The following is a 17,864-nucleotide window of genomic DNA, read 5'->3' on the forward strand; positions in this document are numbered from 1 at the left end:
TACACATTAACCAATGAACAAACAAGTACTGACTATACGTCATGACGTCGCGCGCGATCACCGACACAACACTCAGAGCAAATGCCTGCTGAGTTCAAGTACTATAAAAATCTTTTTCATTTAGCTTTACCTTTTGTTCTCGGATATACTTAAGGATATGAATTTTATGGACGCAATTGAATATGGTCTATCCAACTTAATTTCAAGTCTTGGAAAGAAGGCCAGGGAAAAGCAGTGGAAGGCTATTTATCCGACCAATACGTGTTTACTTAATACGGGTGCGATCTGAGCTCCTGCGTGATCCGGATCGTTTGAGAGAATTAAGTTTGGACCTTTCCAAGAAGAACAGAGCCGTTCTTGCAGTTTGTGTAATTGTTGCACTTTTAGTTGATTTAATGGATGACCAAGTTTCTTCTCTACAAAGAAAGGGCATCGCAGCAAATTTGCATTGGCCGTTTTACCGTGCTGAAAGCAGTCGTCGATCGATGAAGGACTTTTGGAAACAGCGCTTTTATTCTCTGCCGTTCGTTGCGACTTTGATTCTCAACGTTATTTAATCAAGAGAGCTTTACAGAATTAAAGTTCTCTCCGACTAATTCCGTCTTCTTTAGTTTATTCGGATCCTCGTCGATACAAGCTACAGTGTAGATCTACATAAGTTTATAGCATTTGTCAGGCAGCTCTCTGGTCGATAGTTGGTTAATCTAGACTAAAACAAGTAATTCTCGATCGGTTTAAACACGGTTTTGTCTTTTTAGGAGGCGTTACTCAACGGAACAGCTTTCGCCGTTTGTCTGTTGGCTACATACTGCACTGTACACAAATAAATTCATTTGAGTTAGGGAACAATACTCGTAAACGTTTTTGTGGCAATCATTTTCTGCTTTCGCGACGATCATGCGCGGGGCACATGAGAAGTGTGTTGGGAATTGTATTCAGTGAGTTGTAGGCTCAAACTCCAAATAAACGAACTATTTAATGAACCAGCTACGTAATCCGGAACATACAATAAACGATGAATCACAATGGCTAAAAACGGTGAAGAAGCTAGACTCAAAACTCCAAAAACAGCGGCAAGGCTGGCCTAAAATCTTAAACACGGCAAGAAAATACAACAAAGATGAAAATCTGCAAAATTACGACAGCGAAGTTCAAATGTACGCGCGAGCACATTCTGAACCACGATTGGCTAATTAAAATCACCTGAAGTTACGCGCGCGGACAAAAACTCATATTAAGGCGAGAGGGGTGATTTCAGAGTTCGTAAAGTTCAAAACATCTTCCCTCCTCGATCAGTGTTCATCATAGTCGTTCAGTTCGTCCAGACACTGATCGACTTGACGTCTCCTCATTTCTCCTTCAATGGCGGCTTGCCTCCTCTGTCTCTGTGGAGTGCAGGCAATTGGTCTAGCGGGCTCTTCTCCATCTGCAACACTAGTTTCGCGAACTTCTAACGGAAACAGTTTCTGTAGGGGTATCCTAAGACGCTTTCGCTTGCCATTGTTTGAGGCAACTTCTATCGTGGCTCTTCTTACGAGACCATCGTTTCCTGGATACACATCTAGAACCTTTCCAAGCTTCCACATTCCTCGGTTAGACGTTCCTTCTTCCATTACAGTGACAATGTCACCTGTCTCAACTGATGGCGAGTTGCTGGCAGCTCCCTTCTCTAATGCTCTGTGGTGTTCTCGCAGTTCTATCACGTACTCTCGTTTCCATCGACTCCAAAAGTGGGACAACAATGACGTTACATAACACTGTCTCCTGGTGAGAATTTCAACATCACTTGACTCTTCTTCGGCGACTATAGATTCGTCAGGAATGGAAAATAATCTTCTTCCCGTCAACAAATGAGAGGGGGTAAGAGGCTCCACTCTATCCTCTGAAGACACGTATGTGGGTGGTCTGGAATTCAACACACATTCAATTTCTACGACAACAGTCAAGAGCTCTTCATATGTCAACTTGGCATTCTTTAAGATCTTCTTCAGACAGCGTTTAACACATCGAACCATGCGCTCAAAAAAACCACCCCACCACGGGGCTCGTTCTAAATTAAATTTCCACTTCACCTTGTGGTTTAGAAGAAAACTCTGCACTTCCGGCAGCTCAAAAATGGATGACAAGAATCTTGCAGCAGTCTTAAATGTCTTGGCATTGTTCGACACAACCAATCTTGGTATTCCTCGTCTGCAAATGAAACGTTTGAAACTTCTTATGAATGTTTCTGCACTCAGGTCCGGTACAACGTCAAGGTGGACAGCTCTACTACTTCCACAAGTGTATAGGGCAATGTAGACCTTCTCCATGTCACCCTTCTCCTTCGCACCGCGCTTCACAAACAATGGTCCAGCAAAATCTATTCCAGTATTAGTAATAGCAGGACTTCCTTCTACACGGAATTGAGGTAATGGCGCAGCTGGTGGGATGGCGTAATGTTGCCCTTCGATCCTCTTGCAAATCACGCATCTTGAAAGCACCTTCCGAACAACTTGTCTCCCTTTTACAATCCAGAACCGGGACCTTAGTTCCGCCAGAGTCTCTCTTGAACCATTATGAAGAACTCGCTTATGGCAATCATCAATTACCCGTGCTGTCAGGCAGTGATTGGCGGGCAGAAGAATGAGATACTTAGCGTTAAATGGAATAGTTGTATTTTGTAATCTGCCTTTGCATCTGAGCAAACCATTGTCATCGGTGTACAGTCCCAACTGTTTCTTCAGGTTCTCGAATCGAGGGGATTCTACCACTGCTTGTTGCATCTTGCGCAACCACAGAATTTCTGCAGCCTCATATTCGTCTGTACTCAGCGGTCCAGCTGCTGCCATGCCATTTCTCTGCGACTTCAAATTATGCAGGAATCTTAACACAAATGCTGTAACTCGGAACAATCTCTTAATGTCACTATATCTCTCTTGGTGGAACACGCTTGATATAGTCCTGCTGTTAAGAGCCAAAAATAACCAGAATTGTTCATTTTGTGAAACTTCCCAGGATGACTAACCTCTATAAGGTAAACATTTTCTGATATGGAGCCATCCCAAATTTCCACCCAGAAGCACGCTATGCGCATGTCAAAAAATGACATATTAGGCCCCTACATGGGAGCGAGGCTGAGTTAAAATGCTTATTTCTAAGCCTTTTCCGGAGTACTTTGCCTAGATTTCTTGCTTTTTAATATAACAGCAACTTATAAAGCATCTGGGAGTCGAAAAATTTTTCACGTGATTAGTCACGTGACCATCATTTTCAATAAACAATAAAATAATACCGAATATTGCATTAATACGATTAATTTTTTCTCCTCTTCTTTCTCGTTTTTTCTCGCAAATAAAAAGAAGTTATTATTTTGAACATTACAATATAGAGTAATAAGATATTCAAACTTAGAAACCTGTGTTTCGGCATGCTCAATGTCATATTGGGGCTTTGCATCAAATCGAGGCCGAGACAAAGGATGGATCTATGTTGGCTATTGAGGTGATTTGCTTAAGTCTGGCTTAACGGGATATAACTAATTTCGGTGCGGAATTCAAGAGAAAACTCTTGATTGGTTTAAATCGTATCTGACTAAGCGCACACAATGGTGCTCCGTTAATGGCTGTCTCGGCGACTTCACCACTCTAAAATGTGGTGTGCGACAGGGAACGATCCTTGGTCCTCTTTTATTTCTAATTTACATTAACGATTTGCCTAACTGTCTATCATTTAGCATACCTAGAATGTATGCTGATGACACCCACATTACTTACGCTGGTTCTGATTTGCATTCGATTCAGTCTAGTCTATCTGACGACCTTGAAAAACTAGGCAAATGGCTTGTGCCTAACAGACTTACATTGAACGCTCCAAATCGGAATTTATATTGATCGGCTCCAGGCAAAGATTAAGAACTCTATCTGATACACTCGAACTCTCCAATAATAATGTTCCGATTGAACAAGTTTCCTCTGCGAAATCACTTGGAGTAAATGTCAATGAAAATCTGACGTGGCATTCCCACATCAACCGTGTAAAAAGATCGCTTCTGCAATTGGAGCCATAAATTTAGTTAAGGTAATTCCCTTGAAATTGTTCTACTATCAAACTTTTTTGCAACTTGGCATGATTAACATTCATGATATGAACATTAAAAAAATGCAATAAAAAAATGGGGTCACCGTGCTTGTTAACGCGTCAGCAGGCTCTTAAAATGGGGTGCTTTTACTGGTTGCGCGTTAAAAATTCGAATCACCTTCATACAGAATTGAATTACGTAGTTGCCAGTTTCGCCCCATGGCGAGTTCGCCCCCACCGAGTTTGCCCCTACCTCGACTCAACTTGATCGAGTTCGCCCCCAACCAGATCGAGTCGCATATAGAGATTATTCCTCATTCTTTTACCCACTGCCTTATTAGATTACTGGTGGCGAGGAAACTTCGCTTGGTGGCGAGGTGACTTCGCTTGGTGCAATTGACTTCGCTCGGTGGTGACCGGGAGTTCGTTGGTGGCAAGACTCCCCGATGGCGAGATGACATAAACATACATAGACTGAAATGATTCTTCGAAAACTTTTAATAACTCGATGACAACTACGTAAACACGAACACAAAATTTTGGGGCGAACTCGAAATAGAAATTTTATAGTGGGGGCGAACTCGCCATGGGGCGAAACCGGTATCGTTCCAGAATTAAGTCTTGGTTACTTGAAAGACACAAAATTTTATGTTGAAAGTAAAGCTTATTTTATTCACATAAGCAGTATTGCTTTATTTAAGCCGTTTTTGATTGCCTGGTTGTGAGAATATTGCACTTTTTCGGACGGTTCCGTGGTTAGCTTGAAGCCCTCGCCTTGGCCAAAATACACCCAGTACGGAACTATTTTCCAAAAAAAAATCATGTTCTACTATCAAACTTTTTTTCTTCCTTAAATGTTCTTTATTAGACTGTTCTTAGCAAATACCCGAAAAAAAAATCGGGATTCGTGCTCGTTTAAGAGAAAAGGAGTATTGATTTCGCTATCGAGCTTAGTTTGAGGGAAATCTCTTACGTTTTGCACGCGCACGGGCTCATGACTTAGGGATGCGCAATGCAATACTAAGGAATCACCTTAAGTCATTTGTGTCTCAATCTACCCTGCTCTGCATATGCAACATCACTACCTCAACCTCACTTTGATTACTGCAGCCTAGTCTAAGGTAATTGTGGCAAAACATTATCTAACAGGCTACAAAAACTACAAAACCATGCTGCACGAGTAATAACTTCATCGGGCGATGACGCTGATGTCGATTCCTTGTTTCACAAACTCAGCTGGAAAGACTTGCAATTTCAATGTCAAATTCAGAAAGCTCTAATGGTTTTCAATTTTCTAACGATTTGCCTAACAAATTTAGAAGTGAATATATCACTTCTAAATTTGTAACACGAAATGAATCAAATTATGCTCTGAGGGACTCGTTAAGAAACTTGTTGTTCCCTCTCCGAGAACTAACTACATGAAAAACAGTTTTAGTTACAGCGGCGCAACCCTTTGGAGCAGCTTACCCTGTAATCACGGAAATCAGGTTTATAAGTGAAATGTTGTTGTAAGTTAATTTGATATTAGAATTAGAATGTTAGGTTTAGGATCTTAGACATGTTATTCTTACCGTATATAAATAATGATTAAAGATTAAAGATAACATTTCTCACAGACATAAAATATACCATCCAGTAGGTCGTATTACAGGTTTCCTTGTTTTCTCATTTAAGTTTAGAACGTACTTTAAAACCAACCTAAACAAATTCATAAGCTGCATTCAGAGGGATCTAAATTGACATGATTGATGTATTTTACATTTTAATGCTATTCACATTTTTTCTGCATTTCCTTTGAAAAATACTGCAGCAAAGTGATTGGAAACTCTTGTTCTCTTAAAAAATTAACATATGCCTGAAGGCTAATCTTGACTGTACCGGTTTGTGCAGTTGTGGTAGAAATTACAACTAAAAGAACCTTTATTCAGCGAGCGTTTTTAAAAGCAGGCTTAGGAACGTTATAGTCAATGAAAGCTGTTTTTCAAAACGCTCCCTTCAGACCAAAAAGTTCAGCTAGTGTTGTGACATACCTGATCTATTCCGGCATATTTGAAAGTTTCAAACGCGAAATAGAAAAGGTGTCTCAATCAAAGTAAGCAAGTAACTCAAGAAAATCATGTCAAGCAAACCTATATAAATCGACTCTGTATCTCAGCCTCGATTTGATGCATAGTTCTGATATTACGTTTTTGGCACATTCAAAACATACATTCAAGGTTTGAATTTCCTGGCCTAGATAATAGAATCTACATTGCAAATAATAAAATTGGTATGTAAAAAATCATCATCATTCATCATCATTATTTTGTTTCTTAATAAAACCTACATTTTACAGTTGCACTGGCCCACGGATAGCTATGCTAGTCTAGGCGGGCCAGTCTATCAATAGTTACAAATGATTTATTATTATTATTATTACTTTTATTACTATTATTATTACCATGATAAACAGAGAAAAATAGAAAGTTAGAAAAAAAAGTGAACAAAATAAAAAGAAAAAGTGGGAAAAGAATGTGATTTAATAGATAATATATTTTTTGTTTGTTTGTTTGATTGTTGGTTGGTTGCTTTTTTTTTACTACTGCCACTGGCATTTTAATTTAGAATGATCCTGTAAACCTCAATGAAGGAATCTTCATCTTCGAGAACACTTAGTAGTTTGTTTTTAATTCTGAGTTTGAGTGATTTCTTTGGTAGTTCTAAAAATGGTAATGATTTCATCAGTGCGTATTGCCCTGCTGGTAATTGAACATAATGGTCACATGACTATCACGTGACATAATTTAAGACTCAAAGGCAATGATTAATTTGTTGTTGTATTAAAAGAGCAAGACACTAGGCATAGTAGTCCCAGAAGGCAAAAAAAATTGGTATTTTGCATCAGCCTCGTTTCCATGTAAGGGCCTTGTATGCCATATTTTTGACATGTGCATTCTATGGTTCTGGAAGAGAAATTTGGCATGGCTCCATATCAGGAAATATTTGTCTTATAGAGGTTAGTAACCCTGCCAAGTTTGATGCTTTTATCAAAAAACGAACAATTTTGTCCCTTAACAGCTGGACTAATAAGACTGGCATTCTAGTGTTAACAACTAGCCCAGTACAATGCTTCGGTCTGTCGCTGACACGCATTTCATCAAAGTAGACACTTGAGGGTTCAGTGGTATTCGCAAATTCAGGCCACATCTTCTTTTTGGCTGACATCTTTCGAAGAAGACATTTGCCCAATAATCGCCTATATCTGGATGTCCGGAAATGTGATTTATAAACTACAACCCCGACGGGGGGGGGGGGGGGGGGGCACTGCCATATATGGGCTATATAGGTATGTGCTGCTGTGAAGGGTATGGTTTTCAAGCAGTTTACTCTAGGATATGGTATATAAATCAGAGCGTTTGGGTCTAGAATAGGGTATCATTTTTCACAAAACTGACTTGTTGGTTGAAGATTTTATCTAGACTAGGGAAACCAGGAATTGCCACTCAAAAATATAAAAAAATCAAATCGGCAAGTTTAAATTTACGCAAATCAGCCTCAACAGTGTCGATAGATGGGGGGATTTGGGGAGTTTACTCTAGTATTCAGCTGAACTAGCTCTGGTATAGGCTAAGGGTTCCAGGGTCCCAGCGGCACATCCCCACCCAGAAATTCCCAAAGTACCCCCCCCCCCGGGACTACAACAAGCCACATGAGTTACAATAAATTTGAGAGGTTTGTAGTTACACGTATTAGACTTGCAGGCTACTGGTTACGCATTTGAACAAAGAATATCGAGATAAACCGAAATCCCGGGGGAATCTTGACTCCGCATTTCGGTATCCGAAAAGGAACTTGACACACTTTTAAAGCTACATCATGTGTTTTGCGAACATACAAATTTAGAACATTGCCATCAATATTAGCCAGGATTTTCATGACCTGATAGGACAGGACCTCAAAAGTTACTTTTATACTCACTGATTTTGTGTTTGTCCATCGCGGCGGCGGTAACCTCTTCCATTTCGGTCTCGCAACAAAGGCGCCACTTGTCTGAGAACACTTCGGTTCGTCATGGCAGAAAAGTCGTCATGTTTTGTGATGCAGCTAATTCGTTCGATACTTCCATCGAACATTAGTTTTTGCCTTGCCTGAGCGATCTCTCGGCAGCATCTATATTCCACGGCGTCGGTAAGATTCTCAACTGTACATTCTGCACATTTGCACCTTGCAAAACAAACAAAATGTAAGTATAATCAGAATGTAGTGCGAGCAAGGTGCGAACAACCGAAAACCCATCGCTTCAAGCTGATTCAACTAAGGGTTCATCAGGAGAATAAAAGAGAAAACTCACCATTCGTTTAAAGGTACTTCTCTTTCCAATCTAGACCTTAATACCGCTGGAGAAAGACCATCCTGGTCTTCTTCAGCGTCCTCCTCTTCATCACCTGTGTGAGCTGGCGGTTCGTCCGCGTAAGGTTGGACTTGTCCAAGTACCTCCATTTCTTCCGATGAATCGTTACTAGACTGCTCATCGCTCGACATAGATGCCGAAGATGATATGTGATCGTCACTATCAGACATAGTTGCGTTTAAGCCCAGGAAATTAAAGCAAATAGTTCTTCGACGGAGAGGTTTACACTCCGCAGCATACAAAACCAGGTGTAAACAAAGCGCTAGAACCACCAACTACGTCATCAGTGCAAAAGTTGTTCCCAGTTTCCGGAGACACCGATTACGTCTATTTGAGGGACTTTGAGCAACCAAAAAGCGGATTTATTTTAATTTTTTTGAAATTTCTTTTGTCATTCCATAATAAGGACATTAAAGGCTACAAAATTCTGCAAAAAATTTTTTTATTTCATAGGCACTTTAACCAGCCAAGGAGGACCATGCCACCAGGTTTCACAGTTTCAATGCTTCGGCTTTCATTCCTCTAGAAGGCAAGTCGACTGGATTTTCAATCCCAGGGCAGTGACTCCATGATTCAGGCGGCACATTTTGACTAATTTCTCTGACTCTGTTCTCCACGAACTGTTTGTACTCTCTACCAACTCCTTTTATCCAGTGCAGTGTTGTCATAGAGTCGGTCCAGTAATAGACTTCATCAACCTTGATCACTGGGAGAAGTGCAACACGGACACGGTCAACCAATCTTGACTAAATCAAGGCAGCTAGAAGCTCACGTCTTGGAATTGTTTGCTTGGCCAGAGGTGCAACCCTTGTCTTGCTCATGACGAGTCGTGTGCAAGCACCCTTGCTCGTTTCAATTCTCAGACACACGACGGCAGCATACGTCACTTCTGAACTGTCTCCAAATCCATGAATCTGAAAAGAGACCACGTTTTCTTCTGAATTTGGTATGTCGCATCTTTCAACTGGAATGCACTGGACTTTCAGCAAATCAGATACCCAACTTAAGTACCTGAGGGCCAGGTCTTCATCGAGAGGTTCGTTCCAGCTAATCTTCAACTTGCACAAATCTTGAAACAGAGCCTTAACTGTACTGAATAGTGGAGAAATCAAACCAAGAGGATCATACCGTTTGGAAACAACCTGTAGAATGGAGCGCTTGTTTAACGACAGTTCCTTTGCAAATTGCACAAGCCAGTCAAAATAGAACATGAAGGTGTCCTTCGCAATGTCCCACTTTAGACCCAAAATCTTCCTCTCGCATGAAATGGTGGAATTGTTTACTCCAAGCTGAGTTTGTGTGTACGTTTTATCTTCTTCAAATACCGTAGAAGCCTCCATGATAGGCATTCGTTCTTCTTGGTCAATCCACTGCATCAGCTTCTCGGAGTTTGATATCCATTTTCTCAGATTGCAAACTCCCTCCTTCATTCTAGACTTGGGCCCTTGTGTATAGCTGGAAAACTTCAGGAACACTGTCTTTCCCCCCATTGAAGTCATCTACGTAGAGCGAACTCGGAAAATCGTTTACAAACTGCGGATCCTCGGCTTCATAATTAGACACGTGGTGGCTAACTGTCCGGTTCAGCAGAAAGGGAGAACTGGTGACTCCAAACGCAACACGGTTGAAACGTTTAACAACAATGTTAGGATCTTCGCTAGTGGGATCATTTATCCACGGAAATCGTAAAACGTCTCGGTCAGCTTTCGCGACTTGAACCATCAGAAAGGCCTTTTCGATGTCGGCGACCAAGGCAACTTGGTGGTACCTGAATCGCATCAAGACGTCAGGTATTTCAGATAATAATAATAATAATAATAATAATAATAATAATAATATATATATATATTTTTAAATTTTAGAGAAAAAGAGGAGTGTTTATTGTGACAAAAACTAGAGCTAAGCTTTACAAAATGCTATGATATTTACATAATTTGATGTCTGTTAAACCTGTAAAACATGTTTCCGTATCTAATCATGATATCATGGTTACTACAACTAATACTAATACTACTATCATCATCATAACATTAATTAACAAATTCCATACAAATTGGTATATACAAGGTAAAAGTAAGTAAAAGAAATAAACTATTAAAACCTATTTCAACAGTGTTTACATAATAATAATAATAATAATAATAATAATAATAATAATAAGACAAGAAGGAAAGAACCTGTCTGCTTATCGATATGTCCATCCCCACAGAAAGGAACACCTCCTTGCAAACAATGGAAAAACTCACAAAGTACAAAGATCTTGAGATTGAAATCGAGAAAACGTGGGGAATGAAAACAACAACTGTCCCAGTGATCATTGGAGCTTTCGGGCTTGTCAAGAAGGGAACAGAAAACTACATCGGCAAGATCCCAGGCAATATTAGAATAACAGAGCTACAGAAGACCGTCCTCCTTGGAACTGCTCACATACTTAGGAGGACTCTATCCATCAAGTAATCCAGCAGACTTATGACTGCCCTAGGCTCACGGATTGAACTCGGCACCATAAGTTAAAAGCGGCAAGACTTTAAGGACTTATAATAATAATAATAATAATAATAATAATATTAATAATAATAATAATATTAATAATAATAATAATAATAATAATAAAGTTTTTTGGACATTTAAAAAAACTCAATGCGCTTACATTACAATAAAAAATGTTAGTGAAGGACCTGCCTGCAGACAGTCGTTCAACGATGGACCAGTAGACTTGGCAGATGCATCATAGACTATTCTTACTTTGGTTGCCTGCTTGTCCTCACGTACAACTGGATGATGTGCCAAGTAATGAAGGCGACCAACCTGGACTGGCGTGTTGGGATCAACATCAGAGATTATTTCTTGCGACGATTGCTCGTCAATAATGCGACTGTACTCCGCGAATAGTTCAGGGTTTCCTCTCAGACGCTTTAGAACAGAGGCCAGGCGTGAGACTTCTAATGCATAGTTGTCCGGTAACAGTGCGTGTTGTTCCTTCCAAGGTAGAGAGACTTCATAACGACCATCGCACCAGCGAATGGTGTCCAAGAACCTGTCGTGTACTGTCCCCTCGTGTGGTGAAACACCGATACTTTCTAACTCCCAGAACTTCTTTACTTGTTCTACTAGAGGGTCTCCATCTTTTCGACTGATATTTAGGTCATCACAGCTAGAAGTGTTAAGCCTCAGGGTGTGGCATGTCACCAGAGTAACATCAGAACCCGAACCAGGTGCGGAGGGCATGGGTCCAGACAACACCCATCCAAGACTCGTTTTCATCGCCACGGGTCCTGATTCCCCCCGTTTCATGTCTCCAGTAAAGAAAGACCACTAGAAATCGTTTCCAATCAATAGATCTACTTCTGAACCACAGTCTTCGGTTGGGTGATCTGCGAGTTCCAGGTCAGCCAAATGACTGTAAGACTGTTGTGCAAATTGCACGGCTTGATCCGTTAACGGACTGCAAATGAGAGGGACTGCAAGGGCAGTCATCTGAACCTTTGAGCTTTCACTCAGTCCACTGACACACAACTCGACGACGTCGCATTCCTTTAATTGGCCATTCTCTTGTCCAAACGTCTTGATAAGTAGCTTCTCTTTTATCTTGGAGAGTAAATTTAGTTTCGCCTTTGCGCGTTCTGATATGTAACTTCTCTGGCTGCCACTGTCGAATAAGATGCGCATATTCACCACAGGATGCAATTGATAAACCCTCGAGACTTGAGCAATGGCCGTTTGTAACAGGATTGACGTGTTCGAGTCCACATACACGGTTGTAGAGGACTTGTTCTCATTAGATCTGCGTTATCCTCCGTCAGACGCCACCTCACTGCTTCCTCGAGATTGGATTTCTGAGGTACCACTGCCTCGGTTGGCATTTTCACAGATTGACATATGATGTTTTCCTAAGCAAATACGACACACTTTGTTCGGTGAGCAATTTTTCGCCAAGTGGTTGCGCCGCAGACAAACAAAGCAACGACCCTGTTGTTTTAATAGATTTCTTCTTGTGCTGATATCGGTAACTGTACCACAACTTGCGCTTGGGTGACTCTGTTTACAGAATGTGCAGCTGACAGGTTGCTCAGACTGATTAGTTAACGTTCCGCCGGTCGGGACATCTTTATCCTTATTCGTTTGACTTGAGAGTGGTCTCTTGGGAGTGAAAGAATCAAACGGGTCTGTTCCAGTAGGCTCGCAGCGTTCCCTTGCCTCGATTTCAGAGTCAAAGGCCTTTAACAGAACATCCAAGTCCCATTTGGGTTGACCTATAGCTCTCGAGATTATTAGATGCATGCTTGGGGGTCGTTTTTCCATAAGAAGGGGAACCAAGAGTTTCCCCATACGACTCACATTGTATCCCCAGGGTTTGGAGGGCTCGAACGTGGGCCTCGACTCGATCATAAAGGAAGCGCAGGCGTTTCAAGTCATTGTCAACTGTTACTGGTGCTACCTTCACTAAACCCTCCATATGAGCATTAATGATTATCTGGGGCTGCCCAAAACGTTTCTTTAAAATTTCTTTGGCTGCTCCATAGTTTTCTGCTGTCAGCGGTAGCTTTCGAATAGCTCCTGCTGCAGATCTTTCCAGTAAATTTCTCAAGTAATTAAATTTATCAACATCTGACAAACCAGGATTGTCATCGACAGCACTTCTGAATGAATCCCAGAATGGAGTGAAAGAAATAGGATCACCATGAAATTTCTTAAGAATAATCTTGGGCAGTTTTGCCTTCCCGGCTCCTAGGCCTTCGGTAAACGAGTTAGAGTTAGAGTTAAAAGGATAATGAGAAATTGACTTATCTGTGTATCCAGAGTTTTCCACTTCTACTGCGTTTAGAGCCTCGTCAATTTGCACTATCATCTGATGAATAGATTCTCTGAAGATTCCAGTTTCGCTGATTTCGTCTTCGATTTGTTCTTCCGTAATTAAGGTCAGAATTTCGTCGTCTAAGACACCAAGAATGTCCAGTTTTTCGGTTAGAGCAATCCGATACGTTTTCACTTGATTTGCCGCAGAGAGTTCAAAGTCGTTGAGTACGGCTTGCACCTTTTCCAGAGTTGTTGTCACGTAGCCTTTATGACCTCCACGGATTTTCTTCTTCTTTTTCAGCTCTTCGTCAGCCATGTTTTCCTATCCTTTGAGTCGTCGAAGATAAACTCTTTAGACCAGTCGCATCACAGGCAGTCCAAGCTCTCTCTATGAACCACACAAGCAACACAATATGGCATCGAATTATAAGGGTTTATATGGGATTTTCTACAAGATATCCTTGGAGGTAGTTAAAAGTGAAAATTCTCAATAAAAATGGCTTACCTTGTTCCATACATGTGTTGTTTGCTCCTGGTGTGGTTATTTTACCGATTGAACTTGATTTAAGCGACTTTTTTGAATTCCGATTTTCCCTTTATAAAGAGAGGACAAGGCGAAACACCTCAGTCGGAACAGCCTGCCGAACGAAGTCAAAAATCCCAGGCTAAAATGTGGCCACGGCCACAAATCCACCGCAGAGTTCAAGGGAAAAGGTTGATCTTTCATTTCAATCCTCTAGCCACACAATTGCAGCCCTGCGAGCGACGCCAGGCGGCTCTTCGTGTCCCCAGTGAAACGATAAAACTATGGAAGAGCTCCGTGTCGTTTGATCCGCGACATAACGACCGTTGAAATCGGCTTGGTAACCTCGTCATGTTAGCAAACCAAGACTCGCGGGGGTACTAGACCGCAATTTGTCAAATTTGCCAAACGTAAGATCAACGGCGAAAGCTCCGTAAACTGAGATCATTTTTGAAGTGGAAGTCATGGTAAGTTTTCACGTTTACGCACCTTTGAATTACTTGGTCCTCGCCTCACCAATTTAACTTCATCTCCCCATAATTCGTTCAGAATTCTCCCGAGCAAAAGAGAGTTCAATTTGCTTACGGCAATTTCTTTCTCTTCGTATGCTCTAGACAAAATTTTGCTGGCTTCCATTACAGTTTCCTCACAATATTCGTAATTCCACAATACCCTAAGAGAAGCAAATTTAGTTTATCAGCTCGGGAATATTTTATACAAACAAATCAAAGGTGCATAAACGAGAAAACTTACCACCACTTCCACTTCAAAAATGATTGTATCTCCTCAGTTTCTACGGAGCTTGCGTTGATCTTAAGTTTCTTTGGTTTTGAAGCCATTTTGCAAAAGCGTTCTGTACGATTTTTATTTTGCATTGTAAATTCGACCTGAGGGGATTACAAGAAGTTTAGTTGACAAATTGCGGTCTAGTACCCCCGCGAGTCTTGGTTTGCCAACATGACGAGGTTACCAAGCCGATTTCAACGGTCGTTGGGTCGCGAATCAAACGACACGGAGCTCTTCCATAGTTTTATCGTTTCACTGGAGACACGAAGAGCCGCCTGGCGTCGCTCGCAGGGCTGCAATTGTGTGGCTAGAGGATTGAAATGAAAGATCAACCTTTGCCCTTGAATTCTGCGGTAGATTTATGGCCGTGGGTACATTTTAGCCTGGGAGTTTTGACTTCGTTCGGCAGGCTGTACCGACTGAGGTGTTTCGCCTTGTCCTCTCTTTATAGAGGGAAAATCGGAATTCAGAAAAGTCGCTTAAATCAAGTTCAATCGGTAAAATAACCACACCAGGAGCAAACAACACACGTCTGGAATAAGGTCAGCCATTTTTATTGAGAATTTTCACTTTTAACTACCTCCATGGATATCTTGTAGAAAATCCCATATAAACTCTTATAATTCGATGCCGTGTTGTGTTGCTTGTGTGGTTCATAGAGAGAGCTTGGGCTGCCTGTGGTCGCATCCCGGGTCTCGGGTGAGTTGTAGGCTCAAACTCCAAATAAACGAACTATTTAATGAACCAGCCACATAATCCGGAACATACAATAAACGACGAATCACAATGGCTAAAAACGGTGAAGAAGCTAGACTCAAAACTCCAAAAACAGCGGCAGGGCTGGCCTAAAATCTTAAACACGGCAAGAAAATACAACAAAGATGAAAATCTGCAAAATTACGACAGCGAAGTTCAAATGTACGCGCGAGCACATTCTGAGCAACGATTGGCTAATTAAAATCATCCGAAGTTACGCGCGCGGACAAAAACTCATACTAAGACGAGAGGGGTGATTTCAGAGTTCGTAAAGTTCAAAACAAAGTGCGAACTGGAAATGTCCATCATTTTTTTCGCGCCCAAAATTTACGCTCTGATAAACATTCCTGCAAGTGAAACAAGTCGACCTCACGCGACTTACGTCGCTCGCGCTCACCCTCGCGAATTCGTCGCACGAAGATTACCCTCTCGCTTCGCTCGAGGAAGATAAATAAGTCGAGGTTTAAGAAAAGGTCGACTTGTGGCAAGTCTACAAAGTGGGTAAAGGCCGGCTTTCGAGTTATGTTTAAAGATTTTCAAATAAAAAAGCTTTTTCTGTTGTTTCTTTATTATATAAAACAAATAGAATCCATGTTGCTGTGCGTCTGTTCAGTAATAGATCACAGAAGACGTCAAAATGTGGTAAGAACATCAGTGACACACTCGGCTATCACCTCGTGTGCCACTTATTTGTTCTTACAACATTTTGACGTCATCTGTGATCCATTACTGAACAGACGCACGGCAACATAGAATCTATTTGTTAAAAAGATGTTCGCAGCCAAGAACTGTGACAGTAACTACAGTTTGATCCGCAGAAATGTAACGAATGTTGAGTATTGAAAACTTTACGGTCGTTATGTGGGCAGGGCACCTCTCCGTGAAAACGTGGCGACTGATTTTTACTCACTTGTTCGTCTCGTCCAGCTGCAGAGGCACGGTCTGGACTTCTCCCGCATTGCTCCAGACAGATTGACATTCAGCTTCGGACTCAACGTCACTCCTGCTCCTGTTACTGAACTCCGCCATTGTGAAGCTGCACTGGTTGGTGGGGAATTTTCTATCTTTTTCCTGCAGATACGATGGAAATACATATAGGAATTCAGTATTCACTCAGAATTCAGTAAGGTCATGCTGTCAAACATTTGTCTGGCGAGATTTCCAAAAGACACAACTTACATTCTTTTTCCCCGTCAAAGGTGTCTTCTTCACAACACAACGCAATGCCCCTGGCCAGTGCCCGAACCCGGACCGCTCGATCCGGAGATAAGCGCACTAACCATGAGGCCACCGCGTCTCCCCACCGCGCCTCTCCTTACATAGTATATGAATACGATATAACGACTGTGTTAAAACCCGGAGTTTATCTTCACTTTGCTCAAAGAAAAAGACTAGGAAACAAATAAGTCCAATGAATAGTGAATGTAATTTGTACATCCGATGTTGTGAAATTGTTGGTCTTAACTGATGCATGAGAGTCGAAATCGAGCCGAGAGGTTTGTTTCAGTATGATCGCTACGATCGCTGTGAACCGGCCACAAGGAAAACCTAAATATGATAATGATAATGGCAATAACGATGATAATCAGTAACAATCCTTACCTGAATCTATTTTGTTTGGTTCTGATTTGTATTCATTGTCCTCAGAAGAATAACTTTCACTGCCTTGGCGGCGAGAGAATGGGATTGGAATCCGCGAGGGCCGTCCACTGTGTCGCTTTATCTGCGCAGCTTCTTCAGTACAGCTTTGTTCGCTGTCACTGCTGCAGCGAGACACCCTGATCAGTATTTTGGATATTTGCCTTACCGCAGAGAGACAAATTCCACTGTCCCTTGCGTTTTTCCTCGACGCCATGTCGCACTTTGCTACAGGGTTTTTAACACGAGCAAACTTGACCTCGGGCTAACTGCCTTCACTAAAATCTTCAGAAAAACCACTTCTTTGCAAATTTCTCTCTTTTTCAAAATTAAAAATTAAGTAATTATAACTTCTGTGTAAGTTAATAACTCGCGATACTTTGTATTAAAAAGTCTCGCAACAAACAGCACTGAGATGACGAGATATGCGAGAAAAGTTTCGTCATAAAGAAACTCTTGATTCCGTCTCGTTCGAAATCTTGCGCCAGTACGCCTCTCGCGCACGCCAAAGTCTGCCAGCATTCAGCCAACGCAGAAGGTTAGGAGTTTTAAAGGCGTCTTGGTAATGGTGGAATGCAGCGTAGAGGCAGTGTGGCCGAGTGGTTAGGGCGCCAGTCTTGAAATCCGGAGGTCGCGGGTTCAAGTCCCGCTCTGATCACTAAAATGGAGTTGTTTAACTCCTCGGTCATGCTTGTAAATAACCAACTGGTCAGCCTCCCACCAGTTAGGATTTTTAAGTCTATTGTGTCAAGTTGAAATATTTGTTTCAGTCAGTTTAACTGGCATGTCTGTGAACTAGCTAGGTGTAGCTAAGCGCATTGACCGCTATAAACAACATTTACATTTTTTTATAATAATGCCGTACGCACGCTTCGCCTTTTTGGGAAATAGGCGAGAAATTTTAGGGAAATAGGT

The 17,864-nt window shown here is 41.5% G+C and overlaps 5 protein-coding genes across 8 annotated transcripts in view; all 5 read right to left on the reverse strand.

Annotated features, from left to right (window-relative positions):
• Positions 1–17,864, reverse strand: part of LOC145495224 (inositol polyphosphate multikinase-like) — a 341,608-nt gene that overhangs the window by 231,446 nt on the left and 92,298 nt on the right. The window lies entirely within an intron of this gene.
• Positions 668–8,101, reverse strand: LOC145495202 (uncharacterized). Its single transcript, XM_081474785.1, has 2 exons — positions 8,017–8,101; positions 668–2,843 (listed from the first exon to the last, which is right to left on the reverse strand). The coding sequence occupies exon 2, from the start codon at positions 2,826–2,828 to the stop codon at positions 1,293–1,295; it is 1,536 nt and encodes a 511-aa protein (XP_081330911.1). The 5' UTR covers positions 2,829–2,843; positions 8,017–8,101; the 3' UTR covers positions 668–1,292.
• LOC145495239 (uncharacterized) lies at positions 6,628–8,620 on the reverse strand. The gene is made up of 2 exons (XM_081474836.1): positions 8,390–8,620; positions 6,628–8,262 (listed from the first exon to the last, which is right to left on the reverse strand). Exons 1-2 carry the CDS (start codon positions 8,617–8,619, stop codon positions 8,013–8,015), a joined length of 480 nt encoding a protein of 159 aa, XP_081330962.1. The 5' UTR covers position 8,620; the 3' UTR covers positions 6,628–8,012.
• LOC145494210 (uncharacterized) lies at positions 9,881–11,743 on the reverse strand. Its single transcript, XM_081473666.1, has 2 exons — positions 11,100–11,743; positions 9,881–10,217 (listed from the first exon to the last, which is right to left on the reverse strand). Exons 1-2 carry the CDS (start codon positions 11,741–11,743, stop codon positions 9,881–9,883), a joined length of 981 nt encoding a protein of 326 aa, XP_081329792.1.
• The window catches only part of LOC145495226 (uncharacterized), a 104,898-nt gene continuing 99,693 nt past the window's right edge, over positions 12,660–17,864 (reverse strand). Inside the window, exons 1-2 of one of the 4 annotated variants that reach the window (XM_081474819.1) lie at positions 16,914–17,839; positions 12,660–16,382 (exon numbers count right to left, since the gene is read on the reverse strand). In XM_081474819.1, the coding sequence (XP_081330945.1) occupies positions 12,660–13,562 (903 nt within the window). In that variant the 5' untranslated portion in view covers positions 13,563–16,382; positions 16,914–17,839. Of the gene's footprint in view, positions 17,840–17,864 lie in introns of those variants that run through there. The other 3 variants (XM_081474821.1, XM_081474820.1, XM_081474818.1) reach the window with 3 other exon arrangements.

This window comes from Orbicella franksi, chromosome 8 (assembly GCF_964199315.1).
Source record: "Orbicella franksi chromosome 8, jaOrbFran1.1, whole genome shotgun sequence".
Lineage (NCBI taxonomy): Eukaryota > Metazoa > Cnidaria > Anthozoa > Scleractinia > Merulinidae > Orbicella > Orbicella franksi.